The 19,571-nt window shown below is 39.9% G+C and overlaps 1 protein-coding gene across 1 annotated transcript; it reads right to left on the reverse strand.

The window, feature by feature from the left end:
* Window positions 1-472: 472 nt before the first annotated feature.
* LOC137272772 (cyclic nucleotide-binding domain-containing protein 2-like) lies at window positions 473-12,922 on the reverse strand. Its single transcript, XM_067805163.1, has 13 exons — window positions 12,497-12,922; window positions 12,043-12,110; window positions 10,745-10,883; window positions 10,079-10,245; window positions 8,735-8,808; window positions 6,795-6,880; window positions 5,733-5,962; window positions 4,548-4,708; window positions 4,247-4,414; window positions 2,475-2,626; window positions 1,707-1,811; window positions 1,224-1,367; window positions 473-610 (listed from the first exon to the last, which is right to left on the reverse strand). The coding sequence occupies exons 1-13, from the start codon at window positions 12,920-12,922 to the stop codon at window positions 473-475; spliced, it is 2,058 nt and encodes a 685-aa protein (XP_067661264.1).
* Between the last annotated feature and the right edge of the window lie 6,649 nt (window positions 12,923-19,571).

Raw genomic sequence — 19,571 nt, forward strand, 5'->3', positions numbered from 1 at the left:
GGACACACTATACGTCCAAAAGTCTTCACGGCGAAAGATACGCTACAGGTGCCATCCCTCGCGTTAGTCAATGGACTATTGTTGACTTACAAGCTTGAGCTCGACAACCAAATATAATGTTTGTTCTTCATGAAAATACCAATATCAAAATATTTCATTAAAAATTAGAGTGAACTGCTGAAATGTTTGTTTAAATTTCATGATATGGAAGGAGAATGTCTATTCTATCAGAGATTTCTACATGAGTAATTGTCATTTTATTATATCGAGTTCTTGCAAGCAAAACTGTAACCTTTGATGGGACGATGTTGGTCACACAAACTAAATTTCACGAGGAGAACGGTTCCAGGATGTTTATCTTGGATAATTGCTGGATAATTGGTCATTGTTTGAGTGAAGTGATATCTACCTGTTCCTATACCCGCATCACACGTAAGATACCCTACAGAAGTTTCTAACGTATAGTCGGCAGTCAGTATTTAGGTAAGGCGTTGTGTAAATGTCTGTTATAAGAGACCTGGTCGTCTACGGTCATCTGTCTGAAGGCGTCCCAGTTTGTCTGTGTCTGGAGCTTACGCTGTAGAGTGTCCTCTGACGGGAACGGCTGAATCTGAAACACATGGCACCATGGCTGAGGGTGAGTTTGTGAATAATTTCAAAATATAGTGAAAGTATCTTGAAGATAATGACCGGGATGAGATTCGATAAAAATATTTCAGTACACCAATACATCAGTGAGTAAACATTTCGATGAATACTGTGCCTTAACATATAATAATAACATATTGCGTTAAAGAGTATTGATAATACAGATTTAAAGTAATACAGTTGTTGACACCTTCATGTATGTATAATACGCTGTCTTTTAACTTTAAAAATACATGGACTAACCTGACATCACTTTTGCATAATCAGTCCTTTACATGGATGATTTCTGTTGCTGGGATATTGCTAAAAGCGGCGTAAAACTAACCCCAAGGATCAATCATTTACTGAGTGTCTGTATTGAAATACACCACGGTTTAATCTATCTATTTATGCAACTGCCTGCAGTTCACTTGGGAGGAGATGTGGACATTTGCTTCTCCGGAAGCATGCGATGATGAATTTGTCATTTGAACCCAGGATAAGCAGAGCTTGAAACAACTGTGATTATTCAACTCGGAATTATCCGTAGATAAGAAGTCACCCCCTCCCCACCACCTCTAAGTAGCGCATCATACCTCTGTTCTCATTCGCTTTGCAAGGTCCTCCGACAGGTGTTTCCTAAAGAACTTTCTGTTAATTAGAATACATTCAGCTCCATCAGAAACAAGGCTACAGTTGGTCGTTTCTTTAATCCCCGCCATTATCACCTGCTCCAAGCCCTGGAAGTAGACACAAGTGTGACTAACTGCATACATGATATCACTTCATCTCACAATTGTGTGAAAACTCCCAAGTACATCATGTTCGCCATGCAAGCCGTGTAAAGAACATTCACTGGACATATATGTCAGAGACAGAAAGGACTAAGTTCATAATCATTGTCCTATGCTAATAGGTTTCGCTGAATGTGAAGGACGTTTAGAAAACAAATCTGTATCCAGACTATTTGGAGGTACTGAGAAAACCTTCCCGACACAGATCCCATTTAAAGGAAACATCAGTTTATTCAAAAACGAAAGTTAGCTGCCCAAACTATTGATGAACGTGTGTCAACTTACAAATATATCACCAGGTCCAAGTTTGGCAATCTCGATGAAGACTTGAGGTTTGTTTTGAATGTCGAATTGTCGTCTCGAGCTGGTGCGTGAAGACGTGCGGGGTGTCTAGACACAAAAACATCACTTATAGACCTGACTTAGATTCACACATACTTTATACAGAAGGTCTTATCCTGCTCTCCGTCAAATCGAGTATGTCAACCACCAACACCACCCTCATTACCTTAACCTCGCACAGCACATGGGTTGAGAGGAACCTATAGACTGTTAAAGAAGACAGATCTGTTGGTCGGTCACATGTTGAATTAAAAGCACACACGGCCGTTATCCCAATAAGTTTGACACATAATATTCAGTCACTGTGGCATTCTGAAGATGATCTATAATCCACCCTAGTAAATGAACAGTCATGCTGGTAGGCAGGAATATCCATATGTCATCATCATCCACCCTGTCATCATCGCATATCTATCAGCTGATTGTTGGGTATATATATTTGCATCAAGTAGTGAAGATCATTAAAGATTTGCTATATGAAAGTTGTGATATCTATAATATCATGCACGATGTGAAATATATTCATGTCTTTCATACGTTATATGGCATTTCTTCCTCCCAAAGTTAGTTTTTCGATATTCATCTATAATCGATTTAGCTAACGATTATCGATATCTATGATCTATGGACATCATCACACACCTTGCTAGTGCTGGATGGGAGTATCTTATCCACGACGAGACTTACTGCCATCCAGACATCAACACATACCTCGCTGCCAATAGGCGGGAGTATGGTCCTCTCGTCAAACACAGCCTCCAGGATCTTCCGGTGCTGTTTCTTGGTCAGTCTGCCGTGTTGCCGCCTGTACTCCCTGTCCAGCTTCCGCTGATGCTCTGACTTCTGCTGGATCACCACGGGCTCTGTTGAGTAGGATACAAACATGCTATTGCTACCAACTATTGCAACACTATTGCTACAGTTTTTTTCTCTTTGAAGTTTTGGTCTCATTGAAGGCATTGTCCCAAATGAATGCATAGTTTAAATGAAATGAAAATGTTGAAGTCGTTTAGTCTCTTTTGATAACTTGCAAGAAACTTGAAACTCATATCAGATAAACAGTCCTGTTTGCTTAAGAGTTAACATGGGCGGATGGCTCTGAATCAAAGAGAACGAATCTGGTACTTTCTGCCCATTTATCAAGGGGAGTCAGTTACTAAACTATCAATAGTTCCGCACTCGATCGATAGTTTTTCGTTTCTACCATCAACTCAGTGCTATTGGGGCACTCAGCAAATGCAATCCATAGTTTGATGCATCGTTACAGTACTATGTGCCACAGTCAAATTCTTACGTTTGTTTTATGAAAGGCATTGTCTGATATACATGAAATGCCTACGACACAGTACACGATCATTTTAAAAAAAACTACAAAATTTCAATACGTTCCTGTTCTCGAAGGCTTATTTGAAATACCACATAACAGATTAACAAATCTTGATCATTTATGGTTGCAACAAGGCGAATAAGTGTACTGAATGACTTTTAAGGTATACTAGGCGGCAAAAGAAAGTTTGATGATCCGTGAAAGGACACAAAACAAGATGATGGGTTCAAGCATAACGTAAGATGGAGGATTGTTACAGATGACCATTCAGTGACATTTTGAACGTGGTACTGCTTGAATCCAATTTCTTGATTTGAGTATTTTACGGATCATCAAAATGGACTCATACTTTCTTTTGCCGCTTAGTTTATTTGGTATTTCGAACATTCTTTAATGATGGACAATTAAAGGTGAACTAGCACAGATCTTCATTCTTCTTTAAGTTACTGTTGCAATTATATGTTGTCTCCCAGTATCAATATTTAGCTCCCGTTCCACAAAGCTCCTCGACGAAGAGTAGACAGCATATTTTAACACCGCTAAGCCCCCTTTCGGATATGTGAAGTATCGAGGGAACTACTCCGTACCTGGTGCAAGGTATGGTGATCATGCAAACCATTGTAATAACATGTTCATGGACGTGATCACTCGTAAAATGTTGACGTTGTGATGATTTCGCATTTCAAACTTGAGTCTTATTAACCCTTTAGGAAGTCGTAGCTTTGTAATGTAAATCTCACTGTAATGACAATGTAACTTCTTTTGGTAGATGCATGTTTCGGTATATCGACATTTGCTCTGAAGCAGCCAAATCAGAGGGTGGCGGTATGATTGTAGAGTAGGTGTAGTAGGGGTAGTCTTGTGGCTGAAGCATTCACCGTGGATACAATGTATGAACTGACGTGAGTGGAATATTGTGCATCCTGGCATAAACGCCACCTCCTGTCTCACGGGTGAGCAATGTCATATGTTACATAGTTTTGCAACCATGGGGAACTGATGACATATTCTGCTTCAGAATCGCCGCTTGGAACTCTAATTCTGCATCTAACCTCCGACAAATGCAGCTACAACAATTTCTGCTCCAATTGAAGTTTCTGTATGTATTTAATACATAGTCACTACTTCAAGCAATTTTAAGACTTGCGAAGCATACCTCCTTCTACATCTTGGTCGTCAGTTGCCCTTGACCTTTCAAAGTGGGCTGCTTTCAAGGTCACTACTCCACGTCTCCGTTGACGTGGTGCGGGCTGATCTTCCGTCGTTGGCGTCGGGTCAGGCATTACAGCTGGGGACTTCACTCGCGGCGTTGGAGTATTTCGAGCTACAAACATGAGATAATACAGGTGATTCAATGAAGTTATCAAACATTTATCAGCGTAATAGTTTAAACTTCTGTGATTGCAAACAGTATTTGTTCCTTTGAGATGCATACGTGTTGGGGTTGACATGCTTACGTGTTGGGGTTTTAGTCCGGGGCGATGTGAGGGACTGGTTTCCGACCCTGGTCAACGTTGGCTTCGTGTCGTGCAGGTTCTTCAACACCCGGCACGTCCCCGTCATGATGACGTACACCCACTCTCCAGAGTTACTCTCCTTGCACAGAACAGTGTCTCTCCTGAAACACAGCACGGTTAATGGTAGTCCGACAGAGACATTTTCGGGTGCCTTTATGGCATGTTATAGAGGTCATATGTAGGCTTCGGGCATTTCATTGATATACGTGAATGCTGGAGGTTCCAAATTAGCATGTGAATATTGTAGAACGGTACGCGTGAAGTTTATCAGACGTTTTACGCGCAGATCGTCACTGGGTTCACGAGCAGTAACCGTGGGGTTCTGGGGTGATTATCAGACGCTTCACCAGTATATTCTCAAGTTTACATGCTGTTCGTTTGCTTAATTTAACACCACACTCAGCAAGTTTGCAGTTGTATTTTGTCAGTCTGTAATTATCGACTCTAGACCAGGCTGCTCATGATCAATAGCATGAGCATCAATCAACGCAAGTGGGAATCGTTGTCATGTGTCAACCATGTCAGCGAGCATGAACACCCGACCCCGCCTCACGTCAAGCATGGGTTGCTGTAGAGTCCTTCCCAAACCCAGTATTGTAAAGGGGTGCACGTGTAATAAATCGGGAAAGACAGAAGCCTCAAGTATAAATATTCTAAACGTAAGGACTATTCTATGTCAACCTATGTACTAAAATATGATAACAGTTATGATGTAGGTACGACGCGTGAAAATACAGGATAGAATAGGCCTTCAGCAATCCATGCTTGCCATAAAAGGCGACTATGCTTGTAGTAAGAGGCGACTAATGGGATCGGGTGGTCATACTCACTCACTTGGTTGACACACGTCATCTGTTCCCTATTGCATCCCAATTCCCCGATCGATGCTCATGTTGTTGATCACTGGAATGTCTAGTCGTGCGGCGTAAAACTCAACTCACTCACTCACTGATATAGGTATCATATAACCATCTAAATATAAGTCATACTGTACTCTGATGGCATTTTAGTATGATTACACAATGCCATTTCGAATCCCGTTTTTGACTCAACCCAAAAAGTACTAGAACTATGAAAGGGAAATCCCAAATATGACACATGTGGCATTTTAGTGGTACTTCTTACCTGACGTATATAAATATACAGACTTCGGGATTGCCATGGGGTATTTTATCAACTGGCCAGTCACGCAGAATGTGTAATGTTTTGAGGAATCGGATGTGCTCGGGGTCTTTACCACGCTCTGCCTTTGTAAATAGGTCGAGATAGTCTTCCCTGCCCAGTGCAAGGAGCTCGACGTCATCTCGACATGTGACAGTGGCGCTCCGCTTGGCTTGGTTGATCAGAGCCAGTTCCTGAAACAGAGGCACAGAGTTAGTGAGTGAGTGAGGGTGGGTGGTTTAATACGTGAATGAGAGAGGTTTAAAATGACATGAAAGACAAGCGGATTTTTAACACATTGGAGAAACCAAATTAAACTAGGAATAATGAATGGACGGATTTGGGATTCGAACACATGGATTTCTGGCATGCCTTGAGGAAAATGTTGTAAAGTCATTTATGCACAAAGGTGCGCTGGAAAAGGAAACTTTAAAATAATAGTACAGGGGTCCAAAACAATACAATGCATAATTGTTGCTTTATGCTTTCAAGCGCACATTATAAACAGCGCGTTCATTCAGTTTGGCTAGTTGACTGGTTGTTTAAGGCCGGGCTTGGCAATAGTCCGCTATATTGTGACGGTCTATAAACAATCGAATATGGACCAGACAATCCTGTAATGAACATCGATCAAATGGCATACGATGACATGAGATCAACCGAGTTTGTGAGTCTGCTAGTGATCACCCGATTAACCCGACTGTCAGTGACCAAGTCGCCTCTTACGACAAGCATGGGTCACTGAAGACCAGTTAGAATCCATATCTCAATGGGTCTTTTCCTAGTATATCAAGCTTGACATAAGAACCGACTCAGACAGAAATTGGAGTGTTTAGTCCTATTACAATGTGGCCTACCGATTGTGCGTTGCCATTTCCCAATGGCGTGTTCATACTATCATCCACGTGTTACTTTGGACCAGATACCATTCGCCCAAAAAAGCTGGAATATTGCTTAATGCAATTCTTTACATGAATCAGAGCATTCGTTGAAGACATCGAAGAAAAATGTCATTAAGGTACATACCCCAAAGCAATATCCTTTCTCGAGTATATTGGCCGTGAAGGTATATACTTCTCCAGAATCCTTTGTAGCTAATATCGTCACCACAGCTGTAACAAGAAAATACCCTTGAAGGCACTGCATCACAGCTCCTTGGACACGTACAGTGCTTACCGACTGAGTACATGAAAACACTGTGACCTAGTCGTCGAAAGAGTATCGATTCTATTTGCAAAGTTACGTCCCTTTGGAACGCCAGGAACATGTAACGGTGAACCCGAATGCTGGTTTGATTATGTTTCTAAGACATACCTTTTTTCGTGGTTTCATGTCAACTTGACCTGACGTGACAGAACATGACTGGTATGCTGTTCAAAGCGGCATCAAACCTCATTCATTCATGGGCTTACCTAGTAACTCGCTCACACTTCAGGACACTGTCTAGATTATAAACAGTACTTCCGCAGATTCGATTACTCTCGCAATTCACACTGCAGTTGTATTTGCTTAACATGGTATGTTATACCCGCTGTATTGCAGTATTCATTCCGCTCACTTTGACACATATCTGTTCACAGCCTCACCAATACGTCCTGCCACAAGGCAGAACTAGTGTCATTCAATATAAGAATACACCAGTTAGGGAACTATTCTCTATGATAACACTTGCTAACAACAGTTAACTTGCAACAGGCTACCGCTTTTTACCATTAGAAATACTTTACGTGAAATTCCACTTGTATTTTTCAATAAAACATAAAAAACTCTCCGAAACTATAACATAACATTATGTTGAAGAACACCATTATAGTCAATCTGGAGACAACTATTTGCGAAAGCATAGATCCGAATTATGACATCGGCTATTGCGAGTAAAATTGTTTTACGCTGCATTTTGTAATATTCCCAGTCCACACAACCAAACACAAAAGTGTCAGATGTATTGATGTAAAGCTGAGTAAAAACATATACGTCACAACAGAGGTGAGCAAGGTGCGGTATTTTTATTTGTGCTGTCAAAATTAATGCCGAGTTTCTGCGAACCGTTTCCACGCTATTTGATCGACAACAAATAACTGTTATATAGAGCAGCAGCTTATGTTTTCTTGCTACAACCAGTACATTTTAATAGGCTGCCTTCTTTAATGACACAATTCGAATTAGGCAAATCCTCAAGTTCACGTATGCAATAAAACATACCACTTGAAAGAAGACCTTGGAATGCACTGGTATATGGGTCGATTGAAGTGGAGTGAGTGAGTGAGTGAGTGAGTTTAGTTTACACTTAATTATTACAGATATATCAGGGTATGGTTACATCCAGGGGAACTGAACTGACGAAACCGACGAACCAGATTCGAACCACGTTCTGGCACGAATGATGGATGTTTAGCAGCTTGTAACACCCCTTTCATACCTTTCTTAATGAAAATTTAATATAAATAGTTATATATGTCACAGTAAACTTCACATGCTGCCTGGGAATTGTGGTGTTCTATTCACATACTAGGTTTTTTCACCCGTGGCCAGGGAATGCTCCAGTTTGAACTACGAAAATATGTAATTTATATGTTTACTCAAGTCCTCCTCATAACGACTTGAAGGACCCGGGGCGATCATGGCAAGTGGTTTATTGTTTACTCAGTAGGACAACACATTACTGGGGAATGTTTAAAGCCGTATTGTAAATGTAATAATGTTACAATAAATTGTCAGGTGTTGATAAGTTCAAATGTTACACCTTGCCAAAAACACTTACTGTACACCTGGAAATTACTGTTTATGAGTGAGTGCGTATGTATAGTTTTACACTGTTTTTAGCAATATTCCAGCAATATCACGGCGCGGGACACCAGAAATGGACTTCTCACATTGTGCCCATGTGGGAAATCGAACCCGGGTATTTGGCGTTAACTTGCTTATTATTAAGTGTTTATGAACACATGGAATAGGGTAGAAATTACCTGTTCCTGAGAGAATCATGTAAAAGTTATCTGCAGTGTGTCCTTGTCGAATGATGACCCTCCCGGCTTCAAATCTGAAACATGGGTGGTTGGGTTTGGTTTATTTATTGTTTAGCGTCGCACTCAGCAACAGTCCAGCTGTGTGGCAGTGGTCTGTAAATAATCGAGCACTGCAGCCGACAATCCAGCGGTCCAGACTCGATCATTTACAGACCGCCGCTATATGGCTGGAGCATTGTTGAGCGCGGCGTTAAACAACAAACCAACCAACTAACATAACATTGAGCTCAGTCAATGTCAGAAAACATTTATAAATAAGGGTATGCATAATACTAGGCTATATAAGTTTCTCCCTTAAAAATATTGCTGTTTCGGCATTAATCAATGAATCCTTCTAAAATCCCATACAATATATTAGAAACAAACATGTAAAACCAATACTAAAAGCTTCGTGTATAGTATTGTCATGGTAGAATGGAAATAAGCAGTGTTTCTTGTGTAATGTACCGCTTGGCACCCTGTAGATTAACATTTCAAACTTCGCACAAAGCCTTCGGTATCAAATTCAGTTCAGTGCGGTTACACTTACAGTTGGGCAAACCTTACATTGAAAACATATGTTTAACTTTGAAAAACTCTATCATTTTGGAAATGGGGATGGGCAGTACAAAAATTATTCCGAAACGTTTGGCAACTTTATCTGAAGGATATTTTAAAGCTTTAACATATTGATATATTATTCTATTGTCAGTATATATTATTGTAGTCAGTGACTTCACAACAGAGTGAGTGAGTTTAGTTTTATGCTGCTTTTAGCAATATTTCAGAATATTATTCCCAGGGCACCAGAAATGGGCTTCACACATTGTACGCATGTGGGGAATCGAGCCCGGGTCTTCGGGATGAAGAGGGAATGCTAGGCTACCCCGCTGCTCTCATTTCACCACACAAGTAAATGAGGCTTTACGCATTAAGACTCTTTATAATATACCATGCAATTTGCTGCTGTGTGTATGGTGAGGCTGCGTAATACGTCACTTCCTGTGTCAGTGTTATGCAAATGACCTTATAGGTGTCGTAAGATTACGCTTGAGGAAGTAAGTGTTAATTCATCTGGATGTAATAGCAAATGGGGTCATACTACTTTCAAAATGTTCCAGAACACTTTATTTTGTTAACGATTAGGCATGACATTCAAATGCAATAAATCAAATTTCCAAGAACGATAGTGTATATTTTACGTAATTTGCATGTGTAGACAACTAATATTGGTGTTTTTGCTTCACGGGTGTTTTCACGTGACGATAATAGAGTGTAAGTGTATACATTACAAATTATACTCACTGCTCATACCACCCTGCCTTGACGAGGGACTTCTGCATCTTGATGGGGAACTCATTGAAAGCATCCACAGCCTGGTCCAGAGACAACTGCGCTATATGGAGCTGTTCCTCAGTCCGATCTGCTGGGTTCATGCACAGGATCTCCTTCGCCTCGGTACTGATGTGGTGCTGCAGTGTGGGGAGTTTTAAGAAAACACCTCTTTATATAATTGCGAGAACATGCAAATTATTAGATAACGCCATAACCACCGACATTTACTAAAGACGGACGTATACTATATTAAATAGTTCTCCTCAGGAAAGCTGTGCTGAGTTTTCATTCTCGTTGTTCTATTACATGAATGTAACATAAATATTAATTCTTCTCATTTACTTCTGACATAGGCTGACGTGTTAATCGTTGCATGAATAGCATAAGGCCTCATTATATCAAGCCATGTTTAAAGCAGGGCGACTCATGTAATCGTAGAGTAAGATCGTTTGGTGTATGTGTGTTCCTATGCCGCTCAGTGTTTCGTGATCATTCCATGTATATCATACTGACGGTATTTTCAGCAGATCAAAGAGATTTAATGTATTACGAAGTTATTTTACACAATATATCAAAGAATTCTCACAAATATCATATTCACACGTGATCAGCTGTACTTTCCTATTGTATACGTACTTCCCTTTTCATCTTAAACTCTGTAGGGTCAAAGGACAAACCAAGGTCAGCATATGACCTCTTGGTGAGACCAAGGTCATCGTAAACCAAAGTCCATGACATGAGCTTCCAGTCCTTGATATCGCGTTTACCATTTTCTCTGAAATCATTGCACGAAATTACTGATTTGCGTACATCAATCCAGTCAACCACCTTAACACTAAACACATTTGAACATGCCATCCATAGACATGACCTTTTATTTTTGTCACACATAATAACTGGATACTTACAAGCGCCATTTGTGAGCTATGTAACTCGATCTAGTTTGCTGTTCCTAGTCAAAACATATTTTACAGTTTTAAATAATCTCATTTAATGCTCAAAACATAAAACAGTACACTTCTTGAAATTGTTAAATCCAGGCCCCCCTAAGTAATTGAAGGAATTACAGCAAATTTGAAGGAATTGCATCTCAAATGGATACTAACGCAGCCCATTCGCGAAACAATTGCAGCGATATCGGTAGTTTAGCGGTAATAACAGAAACACATCGGCCCTATCGGAAGCAATGTCGGTAATACTGGAAACACGCTCGGCCATCTTCGGAGATTTTTCGGTCGCGAGCGGAAAAGAGTTTTTAGGAAAAGATTGCCACTGCAGAACAGTGTCACAAGTCATGCCCCTGGAGATTGTTTACACCTGAACATCGAAGTCGTGCCGATGATTACGAACATTATGAACGTGCGCCATGAAGAAGTTTATGAGCCATAATTTTTCTTTCTGTGAAGTGCAATTGACAAATTTAAACACATTTTACAAAAAAAATGATGTTATATCTAGCGCACGTTCGTAATCATCGGCACGACTTCGATGTTCAGATGTAAACAACCTCCAGGGGCATGACTTGTGACACTCTTCTAGAGTGACTATCTTTTCCTAAAAACATAAGCTATTGCCCCGACAACACCTCATACCTAAACGCATTCAACACGGGTTGTCAAAGATGGATAGGTATAAAAATGTAATAGTGGGAACGAAAAACACAACTCACCGAGACGGGTGTTTCTTCCAACGACGCCATGTTTTGCTGCGTGAGTTTCCGCTCGCGACCGAAAAATCTCCGAAGATGGCCGAGCGTGTTTCCAGTATTACCGACATTGCTTCCGATAAGGCCGATGTGTTTCCATTATTACCGCTAAACTACCGATATCGCTGCAATTGTTTCGCGAATGGGCTGCGTTTGTTTCCATTTGAGATGCAATTCCTTCAAATTTGCTGTAATTCCTTCAATTACTTAGGGGGGCCTGAAATCTTACCTTCCTGTTCCAACAAATCTTTGAATCCAGACAACCTTCTCCACACATCTTTTGAACTTTTCAATCGGCTGAAATGAAGGAATACTTGGCCTTAGCAAAATATGTGACGAAACTACATCAGCTTAGTGTCAATATCCTAAAAATATGAAACTGAGCTAACCTATGAGGAACTAGTTCCATATGCACGTGGCATTGTCCTTGTCACAAAAGTACTCCGGCTGTCTTCTTGTATGTACCGTGCAAGTCGTTTTGGTTTGTTAAACGCGCAGTACCTGTACTGAAACGTGGCATTATGCGATAAATTAGTTCATAACCACGACAATCTTATATGATGCTTCTAACTATCACTTACAACCGATTCACATCCAAATCATAATTGCTACTTGATCAATGTGATATATAAGAAAACAAGCCTCAAACATGTACTATAACAACGATGTTCACTGCAGAATACCTCCACATCGTCTTCACTCAATCGGCTTAAAGCACAAAAGGTGGATTTTCCCAAACTCCTTTGAAGATCTTCAAGACTGTTTTGTCTCTCAAGCTTGACCTCTGCTTCTATATCAATGTTCACTGCCGTCTGTAAATATGTATCTTTAATGTCTTGCTTAAGAGACGAAAGCCTTCGCCTAAACACGGGCCTTCTGTCTTTTACATATTTTTGCTGAAGAGGAACCTGAACTTCAAGGTTGCATTCCACCTTTACTTCCGGATCAACTAGATAATGTTCGAATACTTCCTGCCGCGAGGGACCATAGTGTATAACTGACTTGAACTTTTGTCTCCGGGGTCTTTCTGCATCAGTGATGTGGAAAGGATGTCTAGACGTCTTGTTCAGAAGCACGAGGGGATGCTCCACTGGAGGCAGCTTCACCATCGTGGCAGTTTGATGATATTCTAACCGATGGTCCACGCTGTTTCCGTTTATTAGAGTGAAACTATTGACTGAATGCTGCGTTCACATCCAAACTGTTACCATCCATCCTGAAATGTTACCCTGAGACAATCAGTTCGATCTATGCGAAAGAATATTCATCTGGAACAAGTCAGAGCCACACCGGGGCGACACAAGACATAAACAAGTCATTGTCATTTCGAGATTTATGACAACTGTTCTAAATATTTTCCTACAGATTATCAATCTCTTCCAAACATGTATTCCTGGGTCATATCCTCACACGTCACAATTCACATATGAAGTCTCCAGTGAATCACGGTATGGCTGTATGTGTTCCAGTATGTTACCAACCCGGGCACACTTCTCGCTCCTTGCATGCCACTAATTAACTTTCCCATACATATATAACTAACTTCACGCCCGACATAAAATGAGATGTAATAAATACGTTCACCGCGCGACGCCTCGCTAGTTTGTCATTTAACCCGACCTCTGGCTGCACGAAACTGTAAATTCAATGGAGGCCTCACATATGGACAAAAGACTGACATATCTGGTGCAACCTGCTCCTTTCAAGTGCTCACTCCTTCATACAAATAGCTGCTTTGCCTTGGTGACTTTCATGGTGACCAAAGAAAAGCGGACTATTTGTAGCAACGAGGTTGTAAACTGGTCATTAGTCCATGAAGATTATCTTGGCCTGTCTCATTGTGAGGTGGGGATTTACCCTGTTATCTGTGTGTGACTCTAATAGGCTCAAAGGGTTTGCTCAATGGCATTTATGTTTACAGGCTTGGGGCGAAGAAACACGGATAGCACATCAACACATGTGAGAATTCTATCGTCTATCTTCATGCTGCTAACATATGAATACATATGTAAATCCATGTATTTCGTATGTTATTGAGCTGAACCGGTCGTTGGCTGTCAAGACATTTTCAATGTCGTTTCAGATTACACATAATTAGCCTAATGTTATTACTTTGTACTTCTGTGGAATGTGTAACGTTGCATTCTTTGTACAAGGTAAAGAGGGTCAAAGATCGAATCAGTTCCAAGGCATAACAGAGTGTAAGTCTATGTGATTACATCGAAGTTACGAGGAGATGACAATATTACAACCCGATTAACATTGATAAGATATGATTACAATCAAGGTGTAAGGAAGAAAGGCAGGTGCGGTAAATAGCTTCAGGGAAAGATGATTTTTTTATAAACCTTGCGTGAAGCATTGCTTTCAGGAAACAGCTAATTCTTGTTGTTTTTTTCACAAATATTTTTGTCACAAACTGTGTTTTAAAGATTGCTTTCAGTTGCGGAATATCTGAATTTTAAAAAGCTCTGTTTACATGTCGTATGCATTTTAACATAAACAACATCGCCCCACACATTAAAACGCCGGTTTGAATGTAAGTCGTGACTTACTGATGAGAAGAATAAACTCAGCCGTTCATTATTTTACATTGAAAGTCAACCTTGTCATCATTGATTCTATATGCTGTGTGTACCACTTATAGATATAACCGGTGATTGAGAGCGTGAGCGACAAAAGTGATCCCGGTCACGCATGGTGCTCTCCATCTGTGGTCTGCTTGGTGTTTCGGCTGTCGTCACTCTAAAATATAGAGCAATTAGATAAGGGGGTGGGTGAATGTTCTTTAATGCTTCCGTCAGTGATCATCTGGTTGCAAGTAGTTGAGTCTGGACCAGAGCAAACAGCAACTGAATTAATGATCAACGAACCACGTCATCGAGGTACAACCCTCCGTACCTGACCACCCGATTCTCTTCATTCAACCTGGCATGTTCCTTTCTTATCTAAAGGCACTGCGACCCGTGCTTTAATCCCATTAATTTCTTACGTCAGGAAAGGTAACATCAAGCACCATATTATATCTTGAGGTTAGAGCCGATCAGGTCTAATGTATTTGAGATAAACAATAAAATAGGTATGCATCACTCAATTTAATTCGTTAATTGAAGGTCTTACATATTTATCAGTGTTACAAGTGTACTGTAACTAAGTAAGTTCTGAAAGGTGAACATTAATGTATATTATTATATTCGACTACATCATTGAATATGGATAGTATTTACATAAAAAATACAGTTTACATTCAATAACTTTGTGAAAATGAAAACCTCCCCAAGCTGTCTATATCTATCTCCCTATATCTCCATAGTCCGTTTGACTCAAAAGCGGACCGATGAATTGCGGTCTAGCTCGAAACCTAATAAACATGACATACTTAATGAAACGCCGATCATATTCAGAAAATTATCTGTGAGGCTTGTGCAGAATATTTTTCCTTAGAATAAAAAAAGTTGTTTAACAAACTATCAATGAAATATTGACACATTTCACTATTTGTTACGAGGGAGGAGTGCAGAGAGAGGGACAGCCAGGTGTGCGAGAATGCATGGCGACAGAGCAGTAAAGGTTGATAAATAAATAGCTTTCTTGGCACTTACACGCGTGCACCTGGCTGTGCCTTTCTCTCCACTCCTCCCTCGTAATAAACAGTGAACTGTGTCAATATTTTAATAATAGTTTGGTAAACAATTTTTTTTATTATTAGGACAAAAATTCTGCAAAGAACCCCAGAGAGTTGGTATGATGTTCTGATTATGATCAGCGTTTCACTGAGTATGTTAATATACTTATTAGTTTTCGAGTTACTGCAATTCATCGGTTCGCTTTTGAACCAAACGGACTATACATTTCTTCCTGTCTTTCTCTATCACTCTCGCTCTGCTTCGCTGTCTTTATTTAGTACTCTCGCCATCAGTATCGCCTTTCTCTCTAACTGTATTATTTTAAGTAGTTTAACACTGTGATACTTATATAAATAGCAATGCACTACACACTGGTACGGCTAAACTGCTGATATTCTCCTACAAAGACTGAACCTGACCCCTGACCTTCTCCAGTATCCCAGACACTCATATCCCCTTTAACATTCGTTGAGGAACGCTAGTCGGAAGTCAGCATACCTTAGTATCTCCGGACTGAATGTCGTTAATATCCAGTTAAAGTGGTCGTCCAGATCATTAAATATCTGTGTAGGACACTCAATAATCTCCTACTTTTACCCTGAGAGTCTTGGACTCAGCAAGCATTTAAACCATTGGCATAAGATGAAGTGACGGATAAGGTTAGTGAGGAAATGAACGAGTGGAAGGAAAGAACAAAGCAATACAAGCCTCAGTTTGCTACTTTGAGCACTTTGCTGACAAAACTAAAACATGTTTACGACATTAGTGCATCAAATGTCGCTTTCCAGCTCCTTAAGATCCGATGTTGTTATTCGCCCCTTAAATTTGCCCTCCAATGGGCTGGCTCCATTAAACGAATGCTTTTGTCAAATATTCTAACATAAGAGATTTCCGAAACATACCTGTATTTTTGGCTCAGTTTCTCCATGTGGCTCCGGTTGTGATGATGCAATGACTTCATCCTGACCATGCGTACTGGTGGCTGACAATCGGCGATGTCTTTCATGTCTGTGTGTGCGGGCAGACGTTTTTGAATGAGTGCTGGAACACGAACATATTCTCAGAGTTACAATAATATTCCTCTGGAACCTCTGGATTCCTTCAAACCAACCAGAATCCACTTGCTTTTCCACGACATCAAAAGTAGGTAGGTAGGTAGGCAAGTCAGGTCTGAGAGAGTCCCGAACATTCTCTCTCAACATAATCTTCATAGGTATGTATTGAAACCTCTTTCAGAAACGTTTTCTGCGGCATGGCATATCATTTTTAAATCACCCGCCGGAAGTCATACCAACGGATAGCTAGTGATATTTGCCGTGAAAAATGCATACACGAATATACCTCATCGTCTTGGACTTAAAGCGGTCCATTATAGGCTAAAAAGCATCCAGATGATAGTGACGGTAATTTTACAACTACATTCATCATCGAATCATTCAAATGCATACTTGAAAGGAATATGCTATATTTCAACCAAATGTTTTATTAGCCAATCAATGGAACAGGAATGGAACCAAAAATAACACCTACAACTGTAGTGCTGGGACAATCTTACATTCCAAAGGAGAAAAATCGATGGATGTAAATTCAGTTAAACTTGAAACATGGACATACATCCGGACAACTGCTTTCATATTTGGATCTCAACAGTGGAAGAATAAACAGTATTCGGAAGACTGTTGATTCGATCCGTTTTATTTTAGACACGATGAAGTAAATGTCTCACATGCAAAATTGTAAGGGGTGTGTGTAGTATCTACTTTTGTTCAGAAGGTGCACACAAGAAAAAGATCATTACAATCCAATACAAACGTGTATCTTCAACAACAAGATATCCATGTGGGGTTGAAAATGTTGTCCAGATGGTTACGGATATATGAGAAACTAATTTCATATGATGTAAACTGATGTGAAGCATTAGGCAGAATAACAATAATCTAAAACAAACCCTTCGTCCATCTAAATATTCACGCGATACAAAGACTGTCAGTGTATGAAAATGCCACACAACTCGATTTATGCTTTTGAAACTTGCTCCAATATATTTTTGTCGGCTTTACCACGTAATACATTTACTGTTTCCCGGGTAACCTTTATCTTCCAACGTAGGAACCAACACGTATTTATATTTGATGTTTTCTATTTGACATTCGCACCCGAAACATATATCATTTTAGCTTATGTGCAACAGGTTTTACATGCCATTTGTGCATGTTCAGTGACTCAAACTCATAGTGTAGAAATACACATTTATCACTGTACATTTCCTTCAGGTGACAGGAACATCATCTGTTCTGACAGAGAGATGAAATACACCCTCGTTACAAGTTTTCGTTGATAGTGAACATAATGCAGGTATTAAAACCCTGACAGTATTTGAGAAAGCTGCATGGTTATAAGATCCGTACAGCTACCGAAGTCACCTTGTTAGTGGTCGCTGGCGAATAGCTCTCATACATAATCCGAGTTTTGCTAGCTGATCTTATGGCAAGATGAATTTGAATGCAAATAAGATCTACATAACAAACAAACACAACTTAGGTAAAGTACATAACAAACAGACAAAAAAAAAAAAAAGAAAAAAACAACAAAAAAGAGAAAAAAACCAAACCAACAAAAACAAACAAACCCAAAAACAAAACTACAACAAAAATACAAAACAAAAAATAAAACAAAACAAAAACAAAACAAAACAAAAAACAACCCCAAAGCAATCAGTCAAAGTACATAACAAACAGATAGAAACACAAAAACAGGTAAAGGACATGACAAACATACATACACTTGTGCTTTTAAACATGAAATCTTCACATACCTGTCTCGGTGAAGTTTCATGAAAGTAATTTTCACTTCGTTGTGTCCTCCCTTCATTCCTAGTGTATAGTGTGGCAGTACCTCGACAACAAGAAGAAGCCACGGAGGAGATAAAATCCGAATTTCAGAATTTTAGGAATAATTTTCCCGGGCCTGATCGATAATTGAGCTTATGTTTATGTACATTCACGTAATGATTGAATGCCCCTCTCTGTACTACAGTAAGACCCCAACAGGATAGATCACAAGCAATGAACACTGAAACAAAAATGTCTGATCATAATGTTGCAACACAAAGAATAATTGCTTTTATAAATCATCTACAAACGAACTATTTTAGATATGCATGTACGAATATCAACTCACATCACTCAGACACACTAGCAATATTTGTTATTAGACTCCTTGCAGTACTTGCGAATGTTTACCGTTCTGTACTCTGTAGAAAGAGGGGTTAGTCAAGGAGGCTTGCTCTGCTTATGAGTGTTTGACTTTTGATAAGCAGGAGAGTGTTATTTGATATATATCGGTATATCTTGTCTAAAATACAGTGGGGACTTTTAATGCGTGCGGTTGTTGATACAGGCAATTCGTTTAGCTGCCACAGAAAGAGGCATTTGAAGATTTGACTGAGAATGTAAATAAACCTTTCCATTTAATCTGTCAAATCACGGAATGGGTTTTCATATGAAATGCTTTAGTCACTGTGGGGTTAAATTTATGAGAGTTTGGGCTTTGTGGAGGTTATGACGTAACGATAAGAGTTTAGTAAACAAGATGTCCCGGTGTGTAACCCAGTAGCGCATGAGTAGACCGTGTCCTGGTAGTGTTTGTAATACAGACAACGTGCCGGATTTTAGAGCTGATGATAAATGTACACCCCACGAATGGGACTGACTATGCCGGTGTTGACAACTTACCGGGCTGAATAGATGCCGGTTTTGACAGCTTCCACTGTATGCAGCTGCGGTGGCACATTCCTCAGTAACAGTCTTAGTAATAACGCATTGTATTAATAAGAACAGATGTTAACACCTGGATGAGCTAGTGCAACTGTTCACTCAGATGGTGAAATCGGTGTTCAGTATATCGACCACGGGTTTTCTGTTCCCATCATTACTAAGCCGGCATTCGTTATATAACGTGACTCACGTACTGATTGCCCACTATCACGTAAATCTTGACTTGGCAAGATCATGTACTCCATTTGATAAGATCTATAATATAGATATATAGATAGTGGCGAAGAGACGTTTTATGGTATTTTATATCCCAACGTCAAACGTGTTCTGACTTATAAGGTTTCTCCCGTTCTGTT

Source organism: Haliotis asinina, chromosome 2 (assembly GCF_037392515.1).
Source record: "Haliotis asinina isolate JCU_RB_2024 chromosome 2, JCU_Hal_asi_v2, whole genome shotgun sequence".
NCBI lineage: Eukaryota > Metazoa > Mollusca > Gastropoda > Lepetellida > Haliotidae > Haliotis > Haliotis asinina.

Bases quoted from the DNA above. Each gene is read 5' to 3' on its own strand.
- LOC137272772 (XM_067805163.1), bottom strand. From the start codon at position 12,922: ATGGTGAAGCTGCCTCCAGTGGAGCATCCCCTCGTGCTTCTGAACAAG. The intron at 4,415-4,547 runs GTAAGCATGTCA...TCATGTTTGTAG, and splicing joins CCGGACTAAAACCCCAACAC to CTCGAAATACTCCAACGCCG. The intron at 1,368-1,706 runs GTAAGTTGACAC...GTCTACTTCCAG, and splicing joins TTGGACCTGGTGATATATTT to GGCTTGGAGCAGGTGATAAT.